Here is a 14,076-nt window from a genome sequence, read left to right on the forward strand (position 1 = left end):
ACTTAATGTGAGAATCGATATGCACATCAGTCTACGGTCATTTGCTTGTAAACTAGAACTAAAGTGATTTCAATTGGTCGAAGCTGGGTTTGCCGTTAGTTCATATGTATGTCTTGGATATATCTGAGTGTTTTAGTGTTTATTCAATCAGTATATTTGCATTGATCATCTTTTAATGTCTCAACTGGTTCACTTCCTATGGGCCTAGCGATCCTAGTTCGTAAATTGATATAATCAGGTCCTAAGTCAACTATATATTGTGACATCACCTTGAACCCGGAAGGTTTATCGCCTTGGATTAAGTCATGCGCCTCACTTTAAACTTAGATTCTAAGAGGCAATGAATAATGAGAACTCATTACAAAGTACAAGAGACCGAGGCAGAACTCCAAATTTATTCAGTATGGGAGCTCAATATCAAATAGATCCCCCAAAATGCATGCACTACCGCACATCGCAAATCATCATCGAAAGCCTCAACGGAGGCAACAGATCACGAAGATCACCTGAAGAGAAAATGAAGAGAAAATGAGAAGAGATCGAGACAAAAAACTACACCCTTACTTACAGCAGAGGAATAGCCAAAGGAAATGCCGCCATCATGTCCTTGTACCAGCGAGCGATGTTGGGATCGCTGTGGTCATACTTCTCCCGAATCAGCGCCTCGATGGTTTGCTTGAGCGCGAGGACTTCGATGTACCAAGGCAGGGCAAACTGGGTCTCGAGACGGAGGTACTGGCGAGCCGCATGCTCGAATTGGACGAGCTTCGGATGCGGCGTGCCATCGCTCCGGAGACCAAGCGAAGACGGAGCCTGGAAAGACGCATGCTGGTGGGTACAATATTGAGTGTATGCCGCCATATCTGCCTAAACCCCTCGAAATGTAAGTGGATATTGTACGAAAAGAGCGATGAAACTTACGGCATCTCCACCATGCCGGCCCGCGAGGCTGTGGGCCTTGCCGTGGGATTTGATCAGACAATCGAGAGCCGAGCAGAGGTCTCGAACCGCCCCTGCAACGGCGTTGACAATCTCGATGTCGTGTACTAAGCCCACATCCTCGCCTTTGCCAATCCCGGATTCCTCGTTGATCCAGATCTCCTGGACCCATTCCAGCAATGCCTGAAGTTCGAACCCGTGGCCCCGGATGCCTTCGTAAGGCTAGAAAGAAGTATTCTAGATGAGTACATACACGACTGAATGACAAGAGATCCTCAAAGAATACCCACAAGTTCACACCTATGGCGGGCATGGCAGCATCTTTGGCAACGCTTCGAGGTGACTGGATCGCGAATGCAGTTCACCTTGAAGGGTTGACCCCACTTCGTCTCGTCCCAGGCACGCAGTGATACCCTGAAGCAGTGGATACACCACCCCGTCTCTGCGGGAAAAGGGTATTCGAGAAGTTGCGGGTCAAAACCCAGACTCGCTAGTGTTTCAGCAGGTGTTTTCGGAAGCATGATGAAGAAATGTCTTTAATGGAGAAAAAATGACATTGAAGCAGGATGCAGAGGTGAAGAAGAGAAGACAGGAAAGTGAAAGAATGAAAAGATCAGTCTCGAGGTAAACAAACCTTGAAAGGTAAACAAAGCAAACACATTAGATGAGTCTGATATTCCTTTGATGTTTTCTTGGAAGGAGCAAACGAGAAAGAAACGCTCCTTCCTTTCCCTTCCATCCTAAATGAGGTTATTCGATCACCGCTCTTGCCTAGAAATGTCTGGGCATAGAACAGTCCAGTTCAGTCTGTTTTTGGACCGAACCATACAGCTGAGATAAGAGGAAACCCTCTAGCTACCCTTCGCTAATGCCTACAAACCATCTCTCACTTCCCCATGATATCAGGAAAGAGATACACACAGACCTCAAGCCACATAGGCTATAACTGCCAGCTGGCTAGCCCCAACAATAGCCAACAACCTAGTCCATAACACAGCCTCGCCCCCAACTTACTCGTTGAGATCCATGGTCCCAGTAGGCCAACGCCGGACCCAACAGCGGCTGACAGCCACATGGCTTCATGCGACGCTAATCTAGCGACGAACTAGATATGCAGGAGAGAGAAAAGAGACCGAAGGATTCCAGTCATGCTGGTCTCGTTGGTAGACTGTGGCAGCTGATAAATCGAGCGTGTTGGCGAGTTAGCCTTTGCCCAACGAAGGATGGAGTATTTCCCGTTGGGGCTGAAAATTAGCCGCTCAAGATATTGGACGCAGACTAGGCTGAAAAGAGTAGGACACTAATCGAATGAGCTGTTTTTGATCTAGTTGACATGCATCAAAGCCTGAGATTGCCACTACTCTTTGCCAACTTCCCTCCTCGGTACAGTCCTCCGTGCATGGTCACATATTTCTGCTCCTACCTCATGTCAGATATTTCTACATATGCGGAGGTGCCGTAGATTATACAGACTCGAACAGGCGCGGATCAATATGAAATATAAATATACACCGTATACTGCATCTTAAAAAGGTCCACTCCATACAACATAGAGGGCAATCATAGCACGCTAGCCATTCCTATTCTCAGCCCGCTTCAATCGGACAATTATACAGTCACCCCAAGACTGCAGGACAATTAGCCAATCAAAATTGCAGCAAAACCAACAGCGTCACCAAGCATGACTAGCAGATGCACGCTGGCGCCCTGAACACCGGGTGCGCATGATGTCATGCAGGTAGTGTCTATGGCTATGCAAAGCTAGACTCGAGCGCATCTAGACAGGGTAATATGACCCCGATTGGCTTAAGGCTTGTTGGTTGTTAGTAGTTCCAGAATAGCAATTCCTCCGCGAACTATAAAAAGACGGTGTATTGTTCCCTAATTAGCTTTGTGAGGTGGTATCCTAGCAGCCATGCTAGTTGCTAGTCTAGGTACTTGCATGTTGGGAAGACTAAAACGGTATAGTATTGCGCTTAGTGTGATGCTCTCTAAGCAACCTAGTTACCCAAGCAAGCCAAATTAACTACCCAGTGGGAGCACTCACCCGTTGAGTGATCTGCAAAGGCCCACAGCTTTTGGCCATGTGGTATCGACGGAAGAGAGCGGGAATCAGCCCCGTTCGCATATCGGAAATTGTGACTCTCCGTGCGGAGTATAGCGAAAGAACCGTATAGGGAAATGAGAAAAGGGGTAATCGGGAGAATCGAGATGGACAATATATATTGTAGATCTATTTGACCCATACTAAGCACTGTAATGTCGGAGTAACTAGATAAATGCATCTCAAGGTCTTTTTTTCAGGGTTAGCTCGTTCAAACCCCTTTGTTGTGCAGGTCGGCGTTTGCTTTCGGCTTAGAGTTACATTTTCTATCTATCTACAACATGGCAATTACAGGTACTACTCCATAACTGGGAGATGAAAGTACCGACATATTACTAGATTACAAAAGTACCTGGTAGTATTTTGCGTTAATTCGCTAGCATAGACGGATAATTTAACCATCACCGAGCCGATATATTATGTACTCTGTACGGCGTGTGATAGTGTAGTCAACTAGCTAATGGTTAGTTAATGGTTCTAAACAAGAATATATATTATATCATTGCTTCGCTTCGCTCCGCAACAAAATATGCGCACGAGCACTTTCTCTAACCACTGACATGTTTGTCCACGGACACGGTAACGGGAACGCAGATGAAACAGACACAGTCGCCTATTCCTGTTCTAGTTAACAGTCCAGTACAAATTATCTGGAATTAGCTAGTGGCTATCATCTCATGCACACGCTGCAGTAGTGCTGCAGTAGTGCCTGCATGGTTACGTGCCCTAAATTAGCTCGCATTTCTTTTCCTTTTCCAGCCACATGGGCTACGGCTCGGCCGTACGGGTACTGAGTACAAAGTACTATGCATTTATATTTGATTTGCTCGAATCAAAAGAGATTGTTTTCTTTTTTTTAAAAGGAAGAGTAAAACCAATAATTTATTGAAATAAACTCATATCGCTATACATAATTTCCCGAGAGATTCCACCTGCATGAAGTATGTATGGGGATCATAATGGCAGTGCTATGCCATTATATTATATTAAATAACCCCAAAAGAACGATCATTACCAGATATAGGCATTGGTGGTCAGGCACTCGAAACTCGAAATCTGCCTCGCAAGCATGGCCACATGGCATGGTCTGATCGACGGGTCTATCTGAAACGGGATCGAAATGGCCCAGGACCTGCAGGGGCATGCCATTAGCGCAGGCTTGCAAAGGTGTAAATGTCGAAAAAGCAATGCTATGCCGAAGCTCCTATGAAAGGAGAAAATGAGTATTTATTCTAATTCTTCCGACTTCGGTAAACCGTTGCTCCACTTAGAGTCCAGACTCGACGCTCTTCCTTTTTTTAGTATGTTAGAGAATTGCTACGATCGGAGCCCTTGTGGGGAAATACCCCAGAAACAGGAAATTTACGTAGATTCCTTGATGACGATGTATAGAATGTCAGTAACTATAGCATCCTGGCAACACTAGGTGTGGCAGATCTCGGGACATGAATAAGGGGATTGTCGAGCGTGCAGGTGACGAGTCATGTTCTCGTCATCTCTTCGGTTAATCCCTGAATGATCCCTGCAAGTGTGCTGTATGCGGTATGGCTCGTTTTGGTCAAGACAGGGGAACCCGCTTGGAAGACAAATTGCCTCACTAACGATCGCCAGTGACGATGGAGCAAAAAACATTGATAGATAGCGACGATCTGCTGGACAGGACTGGACCGTGCAGATCGATCACACTTTTTCTGGCCTACGAAGTCCATATTGAGACCCGCTGCATTGGCGATAATCGCGATCATTATTGTGGAGCTATTGACCAGCACCTGGCAGAGAGAAAACTCGATTCACCAACGTGAACAGCAACAGAAGATCGAGATCATAGGGATAATGGCGATGCTAGTGGGGGTAATCGTATAGCCGAGTGGACCTGACCTAACCGGATTCACATAATGCACATCCGCGCTTACAATCGAATTCTAGCATTTGGTGCCCCTTCCACGTGGGCGCAGTCAATCACCAGACCCTAGCAGGTATCGGAATCTACGGAGTTTGAAGGGGTAACCTTGCTACATAACTCTAAGAGGAAAGCTCGGGTATAGCCGATGTCTCCTATCTCTTTCGGCCAATCCCAAGCGAGGGAGGTCCAGGTAGTTCAACCGGGACATCGGGAATAGCCGTACAACATACGGAGTAATTCCGACGGTAAACAGTAACTTCGGCTATTTATCCCGGAACAGGGGGACGGAGGACGGAGACGGAGTATAGCAAATGTCCTGCGCTGATTCGAACCCGATGCACCCGGGTTACAGGGCCACTTTCTTGCGAGTTATTAAGTCACAATATAACTACAGAGCGTTTAGGGACCGCCAAGACTCGGAGCGGTTCGATCAAACGAATCAGAAATAATAGCACTTCTACCAATCAGAAAAATACCCTAGATCTGAGGTGAGATTCGTCTTCCATGGAATACTCCATGATGCCTATGATGTACATAACTGACTAGTTAGTTAGCACGTCCCTCTTATATCATTGTACAAGCCTTATCCGTAACATTGCCACTTCGCTCCTTCAATGCTTAACCATCCTGAGAATCGTGCGATCCACCATTACGGGAGGTTAAAAGGGGAGCTTCAGATTCACCGATTAACATGCTACTCTCGGTCCCGGAAGGGCCACCTCTTGGCCAAAGTGAGCTGATTGAAATTAAAGAGCCTCGAAAGCTTAGGGGGCCGAGTGGGGACGCATACACGCTGCTATATTCCGAGTCCAAATCGGTCATTTCTCATCTCCCTTCTGTCCAGATCGAAGTCGTCCAAATGAAATATTAACTTTTCAAGGGACGTACTCTAACTTGGGTGCGCCCATATCGATTCAAAGGCTCTCAACATGGGCGCACGTTGCGGATACATACTCTAATTTAATCTAATACACTTCGAATTGTGCCACAGTGTGAATTGCTACTCCATACTTCGTACCCGCAAATTAGTTTCGGGTGCTATTTTGTCGATCAGGAACGAATGAGGGAGGGCGTAATACGTATAACTATGCACTCCATACACAGTTATCAAGTGGCTGTGTTTATATCTCTACCACAACGGTAGTATAAGAATACGAAGTATGAAAAGGTACTCCGTAGACTAGCGTGCATGGCCTGGCGTAGGTCCCGCGTGGACGGAGTAAGCATCTAAAAAAAGAACCAACATCAAACCGACCTCTCTGACTGGCTCGTTTCACAAAGTATAGTCACATAGTCAATTGTATGTTGCATGCCTTTCTTCGTGTTCTGCATGGCAGCCGGTACTATTGTAAGCAAGGCTTATTCAGAGTAATCTTCATGTTCAAGAAAAAAATGGCTATTCATAGATTTTAGATACCTAGATCTTCCGAAGACTGGCAGCTCATGCGAATACTATCAATGCAGCATCATCCCACCTGGGCATACATACCCCATATTATCTAAATCCCTCAAATGTGGCTGTTGACATCATCTAAACGACAATGGCCGACGATCCCAACAGCGCTACGAAAGAATAAGCGCTGTTAGATTTTTACATACAAAGGTGAGTTGGCGACACCATCCTAAGATTTGAAGCCTCCATGATCTACACAGACGCTAACAGCCACGAGCCATGGGAAATTGCAAGCACAGCGGAAAATAGCGCGAAACAGATCGCAAGCATAGAATTAATTCCCTCTTAAAAAGACCGATTGGTCCATAATTGCACACTTCCATATTAATACCGGGTCCCTCTACACCAAAAACGGCCTAGATCAAGATTATGCACAACAAGGCTGTGAGCGCAACTAAGTAACGACGATCGCTAGGGCCCAAAAAAGGAAAAGAAAAAAAGTCCAATTACACAAAACCCCAGGCTAAGCCCGCTTTCTGGCCCTAGCCGCAGCAGCCGACCAAACATGGCCAAGACCCACTCTTGGCTACAGAGTGGGAGCATGTTGTATAGGGCAGGGCACGAAGGAGAGGCAGGGATGCATCATGCGTGTCTAAACTTGGAACCTGGGAAAAATTAAACGAGAGGCTGTGGTATAGTTCCCGCATGCTGCATATGTGCCTCGTTCTGGTTTGGGTCCGTCTATATCCAGTTATGGAACTCGTTTCAAGATCCCTGTAAAACTGCCTTGCGATCATGATTCTCATCGTGGATCCTGGTAATCCGTGATCTGCAACAATGTACGGTGGATCGTGCGAGAAGAACTTCTATATTTCTCTCCACAGTTACCTAGTGCCCGTGATCTGTCTGATCGGTCCGTATAACATAGGTAGATGGTGGTATATACTAGTGACGGGCGTCAGCACGGGACGTATTTTAGCCTGGAATGATCCTTCGAGGATTCCTGCATAATGTGCACTCCCGCTCGTTATTTTAGTCTATTGTTCCTTGTTTTTAGGGATGTGCTTGGCGGAAAGGATCTTGGAAATTTAGAGAAGCAGGGATAGTTAGAGGTAGCGTGTTTTAATGTATATTCAGAATTAAATTTGCTATAGATAGCGTATTAAGTTCCTGATGCTTGCCCTGCCACGAGGGTGACAGGGGACCTATTCTCCGGTCCTGCATGCGGTGGCGTGCAGGGTAACTTAGTCCCGGTGTTGGGTCCCCGGGACAAAGATGGTGTGTATGAGGATTCATATCCTTATACTCCGGATGTAAATCAATACGACCTTGACAATATGGTGGGAAGCAAATAGTTCCCCACGAACCCTGACGTTTTGAAATCGGAGCCCGGAGTTCTAAGGTATCCGTCCCCTCCCCCAAGAGTCAAGGATCGGCGCGCTGAAACAAAAGCGCAAACCTTGGAAACGACCAAATGCCAAGACCCAGCCAAGGTCCCCGGGGCCCTCTTTTCTTTTTTCTTTTTCTTTTTTTTCTTTTGCCCTTTCCCTTTTGGGTCTAGTGGATCCGGTCTAGTTCGGTTCAACTGACCTCAAGTTTGGTTGAGGCTTTGGTCGAATCCATGGATCCACCGCTCCCGTTCTGGTTGAGGTCATATCTGACATTTGAAAAAGTACCTCTTCGCTGTATATCGTGGAGCGACAAAAGATTAAGAGTATCAAAGTGCTTATTTTCTATAATTGGACTGTATTCCTAATTCAGAATATCCCCCGCTAGTCCAGTCGATATCGATCCAGCCCTGTCCCGAGCCTCTTACACCCCCTTTTCGGAATAGCGCGAATTCTGGGTCTGCGAGTTGCCCGAATCAGCGCACGCCCCACTGATATTTATGTCCCTTAGCTTGGATGGAGCAAACCCGTTACATTCCGTGGAAGCTTGGACTCGCAGCCTCGGGTCCTCCACGTTGACAGGATTTGGAATATCAGAGCCATTTTAGCGGCTTTCATACATGGGATGATTTGAAATCATTGAGCTTATTCTAGCTATTCATGAATGGATACGGAGTACTCCGTATTACTTTAATCCTAAACGCTAATTCACGGTACTTCCATTGACGGTAGCCAAATTGCGCATCTCTAGCACAGCCATATTCCAATTTCTTATTATCAAAGGGCGGTTGCAAAGCCTCAGCCGCACTCAGGTTCTTATGCAATGCTGTGTAAATTTAGTACGCTTATGCTCTGATCATCCCGCAGAGCGATCATCGCCTCCACGCCCGTGCTGTTTCCCTGGATCTAATCTCAGTTAGCCCTAGTTGCCTTAGTTCGCCTTAGTTCGCCTTAGTTCTTATGTTGGATTTATTTTGGTTGGAATTATTATTAGCTTGGATATTGCGATTAATTGTTTTTATTTTATTGTTTTTTTATTTTGGATATTAATTTCCAATTCGCTCAAAGTTTATCAATCCTCGTAGATCGTAGGAACAGTGTATATCAGTCCACTCTCTTCTCTTCCTCGTCTCTTCTCTTCTTTCAATATTCTCTGCGTCTTACATCTCATCCATACCAGCCTCATATCTATCCTATCATTCCCCTTTCATACTTACCCACTCCACTTACATTCTATTCTCCAACACATCATGGCTCGGAAATCTACAGGGCGCATCAGTCCAAAGCACATCGTCTCTGTCTTGAACTCGCCTGCCGTTTCCTCCTCTTCGCCAGAACCCCGTCAACTAGCGGCTTCCAACGTGGTGCGCCGGAAGAAGAACATTCGTCCAAACTTGGCAGATGCGACTATTCCTGTAACCTATACACCAACCACCCATCGCATCAGCAAGGCCAAGAAGGGAAAACGTGTACATGCCTGCCAATACCCAGCATGCGGAAAGGTCAGCACAATCATCTTCACCTATCAAACATCAAACTGACTCCATTGCAGGTCTTCACCAGGGCAGAGCACCGAAGACGCCATGAGTTGAACCACAACCCCGAGGCATCGTACCGCTGCGCAACAGAAGGATGCAACAAGGCATTTCACCGCGCTGATCTGCTTGTGCGCCACATGGAGAGACAGTGAGTACCTTGGGAATTGGCTACATGGCGCATACTAACAACCATGGCAGTGAACTCGAATCGAAATCAGAAAAGTCCTCATTGGCACCCAACCCCATCACCGAGTCCCCTGTCTCGCCCTGTATGTCAATGGACCACGGAATTCCATTGGCTGCAACCTCCCATTCACACTCCATGTCCATCGGCGCACTCGTGGCTCCTGGCATCCATCCGGATCTTGCCAACAACGACTGCTCATTACTGTGGAGCGGCATCGAATTGCCCCTACAGCCCCGCCCGGCTTTCCACAGCCAGCTGCCCGAGTCTGTCGACGACAGCCCGTTCTATTCTTCCCCCGCAGAGACCTGCCCCTCGCCTCTGTCGGATGCGACTTTTTCTCTTCCTCCATACTCGAGCTCCTCCATCTCTTCCGCTGGGTCTGTCATCGACCAGTACCCGAGCAATATCGTGAAGAGCGAGCTCACTTCGTCCCCGCTTCAGATGCACACTCCGCTCCGTTGGAGTACTGAGGGTGGCATGCCTCCGTCGGACCTGGTCCCCATGTCTATGGGGGAGAACATGATCCAGCCTGTTCAGTGCCACTATCCCTCTCCTTCGTGGTCCAGCGCAGACTGCCTTCCATACGATCATTCCATGCACCAGTTCCAGCCGGTGAGCTGGGCCATGTGAAAAGATCGAAGCTATTTGGTCAAACATTGACTGTAGATGGCTGAATATCTGACGACTACACGACCACCGCATTTCCCTTCATACGAAACCGGCACGATCCAGCCCCAGAAAACCTTGAACTCCATGACAAAGACAACAGGTGTGGGTCCAAGGAACGGGAGGCCCGGTGTGGTCTCGACTCCCTACAAATGGCTCAACCGTCATTAGCAGGGCTCTCCACTAACTCCATTGTTGCCCGGAATGTGACCGCCTGGAGGATCGCCTGGACTTCGGGTCCGTCGGTCACCGCCGCTTACACCACGCGGCCACAAAATAAAAGCCCAAAGAAGATAAGCTAATTTGCCGATATCGGCTGGTTAATTCCTTAGTCTGGCGTCCAGAGACAAACTGGGCATTAGACTGGAAGTTTTTTCTCTTCTTTGTTTAACGTTTTCCTTATGTGAGATTTCCGACGACATGATCATGATTGCTTGTTTTTCTTTTCTCATTTGTCTACCTAACTACTACACCATTATACCCCTACAGGCCATTCAATGTACCTCGAAACTCGTTCCAAGCTGATCTTCATACTCCTACAAAAGTAAAGCTCAAATTCAACAAAATAATAACCCCGATATAAAGTTCAACTCTATTAAACAACCACCCATGGTTCGGCCGGCCGTCACAAAACCCGTAAAACGCAAGCGAGATAAGCGATCTCCGATCGGAGCGGAAATATCTTCCACAGAGTCGAAGCCGTCGGGATAAACTCCGCTTATGTAAGGGCGGAACCGGAACAAAGCGACCCTCCCCCTTCCTTCCTTCATTCACCTGGGGCAACGCAATGACAAGGCAACCTGAGAGACTCGGAGCTTCCAACCACTCAAATTCCTTCTCGGCCGTAAGTTGGACAGCGTACATTATCTCCGGGTAGCCTTGGGCCCTACCTTACAACGAATTGTAGCTTACCCTTCGGACGAAAAGACTTGGCTACCTCCACCTTTAGTCCCGCAATACCCGCAACACCCAGCCTATTCTCAATGAGGTATACGGACCTCTTCGCGCTAGACTTGTTCTGGGTTGAGGGGGGAATATCGTTATTTGGATGGGCGGGGGGTGGCCGCTTATATTTGTAATCTTTTTTAGTTATCTTGAGAGTTAGTTAACTAGTTAGTTAACTATGTATTGTGGGTTTTTGGATGAGATCTGGATGGTCTTGAGGTGGGGAGTTGAGGGTTGGTTTTCGACTGATTTATAACTACGGAGTACGGAATACGGAATACGGAGTACTTATATTGACTATCTAATGTATTGATTGGCCTTGTATCCATTGTCTCTTGTCATGTTGTATACATTCTTCATGTACTTTTCTCCCCGATGGAGTGAGTAAGTGAGTGAGCGAGTGCTTCGTACGGAGTACACTACTCTCCGCTCCGTAGGTACTCCGGATAACGGAGTAGAGGAACTAGAGCTCTCGACTCGGCTGTGGGGCATGTTAGGCTGGCGTGTCGATCAGGGGTTCTCGGGGGTGTCACGCGGCTTTTCGAGGCCGGGGCTTTCGTTCAGACCTGCCTGCTTGAGTGGTGGTGTGGATTTGCTATTTGTTTGGATTCTTGGATTCGGTGTGTTGGGCATGATTGTTGTGGGGTGTGAAGTGGTCTTGTGGTGGATTGCTGTATGCTGACGCAGTTGTACATTGGGAGGGGAGTGATGGCTGCTTATACTGTAGGGACAAAGATTGCATCGGGCTTATAGTTGTGGGCCAGAAGCAATTTTTGACTCGTGTTGTAGTCATCTTTATCTGAAAGTAGACAGAAGGCTGCATATTCATTGGTGTAGTCCTATGAGGACGTTCCAAGGAACAGAAACAAAGAGAAAGTAAAAAGCAGGACTTCTTGATAGCTGATTACTTTGACCATGTACGATACATAGTATGCAAATAAATTTGATCCATCATTCTCAACGATTCCCTACAACATAGGGAACGCCATCCCATCGCCTCGAGGATCACTGCCCGCAGCATAAACCAGCTTCCCATCATCATAGTACGAACGGATGATCTGGCCGCGACCAAACATAGCCCGCTTCCAACCTTTCAAAACCTCAATCTTGTGACCAAGACGACGCAGTCCCTCCACGGCAGCATCACTAATACCCTCCTCAACCCAGATCGTGCGGTCAGTACTCTCCTCATTCGGTGCAGCAATACAGAAGCGCGGGGAATCAAGCGCTGCCTGGGGATGATACCCGAAGGCAAGCATGTTGAGCATAACCTGCACATGGCCCTGCGGCTGCATAAAGCCACCCATGACACCATAAACGGAATGTAAGGAGCCATCGGCGATATTAGTGATAAGGGCAGGGATGATAGTGTGATATGGCCGCTTGCGCGGAGCTAGGACATTAGGGTGGCCTTCCTGCAGCGAAAAATTGGCACCACGGTTCTGCAGCGTGAAGCCACAGCCAGCAGGGATAATGGCCGTTCCGAACCCGGCATAGTTACTGTTGATGAAAGAGATGCCGTTGCCTTCGCGGTCCGTCACTGCGAAATACACCGTGTCGCAGTGATTGTGTGCTGGACTGCCGTGGTCCAGGATATCCGCTGCGTGCTCGGGTTTGAATAGCTTCGCCCGCTCTGCGAGGTAAGCCGGATCGAGTAGGCCCTGCGAAGGTACGCGCTCCACGTCTGGATCTGTGACCCACCAGGCTGCGTCGGCGAAGGCGATGCGCAGACTCTCAATCACGGCGTGTAGGTATTCGGCTGAGTTATGCTGGGCCTCGGTGAACTTGGGGATCTTGCCTGCTTTCTCGAGTTCCTCCATGATGCCCAGTGCCATTAGCGCCACAATGCCCTGGCCATTTGGTGGGTGCTCCCAGATCTCAACACCCTTGTTGGCTTCGCCATCTGTGCCGGATGTTGATTTTGAGACGATATCCTGGCCGGTGAACTTGAGTGAAATCGCATCGACTTCCTGCGACCCGACTTCGGCGTGATAGGCTAGATCCTCGAGTGACATGTAGCCGCCCAGATCTTGCACCACCTTTACGATGGCTTCCGCGATCCGGCCCTGGTAGAATCCTTTCTTACCATCTGCAGCGAGCGCACGGAAGGTCTTGGCCAGAGTGGGATTCTTCATGATCTCGCCGGGAAGCGGGGCTCGCACGCCATCTTTGGCTGAAGGATCGACTTTCAACATCTCACGGAAGTTTGGAGATGCATTGCGGATTTCCTTCTCAGAAACATTCCACTGCGCGGGGTTAGTTGATGGTGCGATTGCGATGGAATTTAATACTTACGCCCTTTGACGAAAGCTCCGACACCGGGAACCCCTCCTCTCCCAGCTCAATAGCAGGCTGTAGAATCTGCTCGAGCGATAACTTACCACTACCAAACTTCTCAACTGTATCCACCCATCCCGCAGCCGCTCCAGGCGTGGTCACAGATAGAGCATTCAACATGGGCATGTTGCCCGGCTCACCAGGGGCCAGACCGAGGTCCTTGCGGACTTTCTCCAAGCTGGCATTACCAGGATACCGACCAGAGCCATTGAGCGCATGTACCTTCTTCGTCTTGGCATTGTAGAAGAGACAGAACATGTCACCTCCGATACCGGTAGAGCCAGGCTCAGTCATGTTAAGTCCGGCGGCTGTTGAAGCATGAGATCAGTTCATTGTTTCCTGTTGTGATTCTGCAACTCGAGGCGAGGCTTACCCACGGCAACAGCAGCATCCTGGGCAAGAGAATAAGTCAGTATTGTTGAAGTTGAATATGACACGTAGAATGGAACGATGTACATACCGCTGCATTTCCGCCCTGGCTCAGGATCTTATGGCCTGCAGCCGCGGCTAGTGGTTGAGTGCATGATACGATGCCCTTGGTGCTGTGGACGGTACTCCGTCGACTGGGAAATGGGACATAGTCCGCATTGGAGCGCGAATATACGGCTTTTGCGTTGAGCGGCATGACTTGGATGATGACCCCAGGGAGAAGTGGGAGAGCGGGGGATATGAGGGG

The 14,076-nt window shown here is 48.2% G+C and overlaps 3 protein-coding genes across 3 annotated transcripts; 1 reads left to right on the forward strand and 2 right to left on the reverse strand.

The window, feature by feature from the left end:
* Window positions 1-564: 564 nt before the first annotated feature.
* On the reverse strand, window positions 565-1,460 carry LCP9604111_7557 (uncharacterized protein; the record flags this gene model as incomplete). Its single annotated transcript, XM_039075602.1, has 3 exons — window positions 565-828; window positions 922-1,161; window positions 1,230-1,460. The coding sequence occupies 3 exons, from the start codon at window positions 1,458-1,460 to the stop codon at window positions 565-567; spliced, it is 735 nt and encodes a 244-aa protein (XP_038926423.1).
* A 7,517-nt stretch (window positions 1,461-8,977) lies between these two features.
* Window positions 8,978-10,082, forward strand: LCP9604111_7558 (transcriptional regulator family: C2H2 zinc finger; the record flags this gene model as incomplete). The annotated part of the gene is made up of 3 exons (XM_039075603.1): window positions 8,978-9,229; window positions 9,280-9,413; window positions 9,464-10,082. The coding sequence occupies 3 exons, from the start codon at window positions 8,978-8,980 to the stop codon at window positions 10,080-10,082; spliced, it is 1,005 nt and encodes a 334-aa protein (XP_038926424.1).
* Window positions 10,083-12,031: 1,949 nt separating this feature from the next.
* LCP9604111_7559 (gamma-glutamyltransferase family protein) lies at window positions 12,032-14,025 on the reverse strand (the record flags this gene model as incomplete). The annotated part of the gene is made up of 4 exons (XM_039075604.1): window positions 12,032-13,309; window positions 13,359-13,708; window positions 13,774-13,792; window positions 13,861-14,025. 4 exons carry the CDS (start codon window positions 14,023-14,025, stop codon window positions 12,032-12,034), a joined length of 1,812 nt encoding a protein of 603 aa, XP_038926425.1.
* Window positions 14,026-14,076: the final 51 nt, after the last annotated feature.

This window comes from Penicillium roqueforti (genome assembly GCF_015533775.1).
Source record: "Penicillium roqueforti strain LCP96 04111 chromosome Unknown scaffold_24, whole genome shotgun sequence".
NCBI classification, from domain to species: Eukaryota; Fungi; Ascomycota; class Eurotiomycetes; order Eurotiales; family Aspergillaceae; genus Penicillium; species Penicillium roqueforti.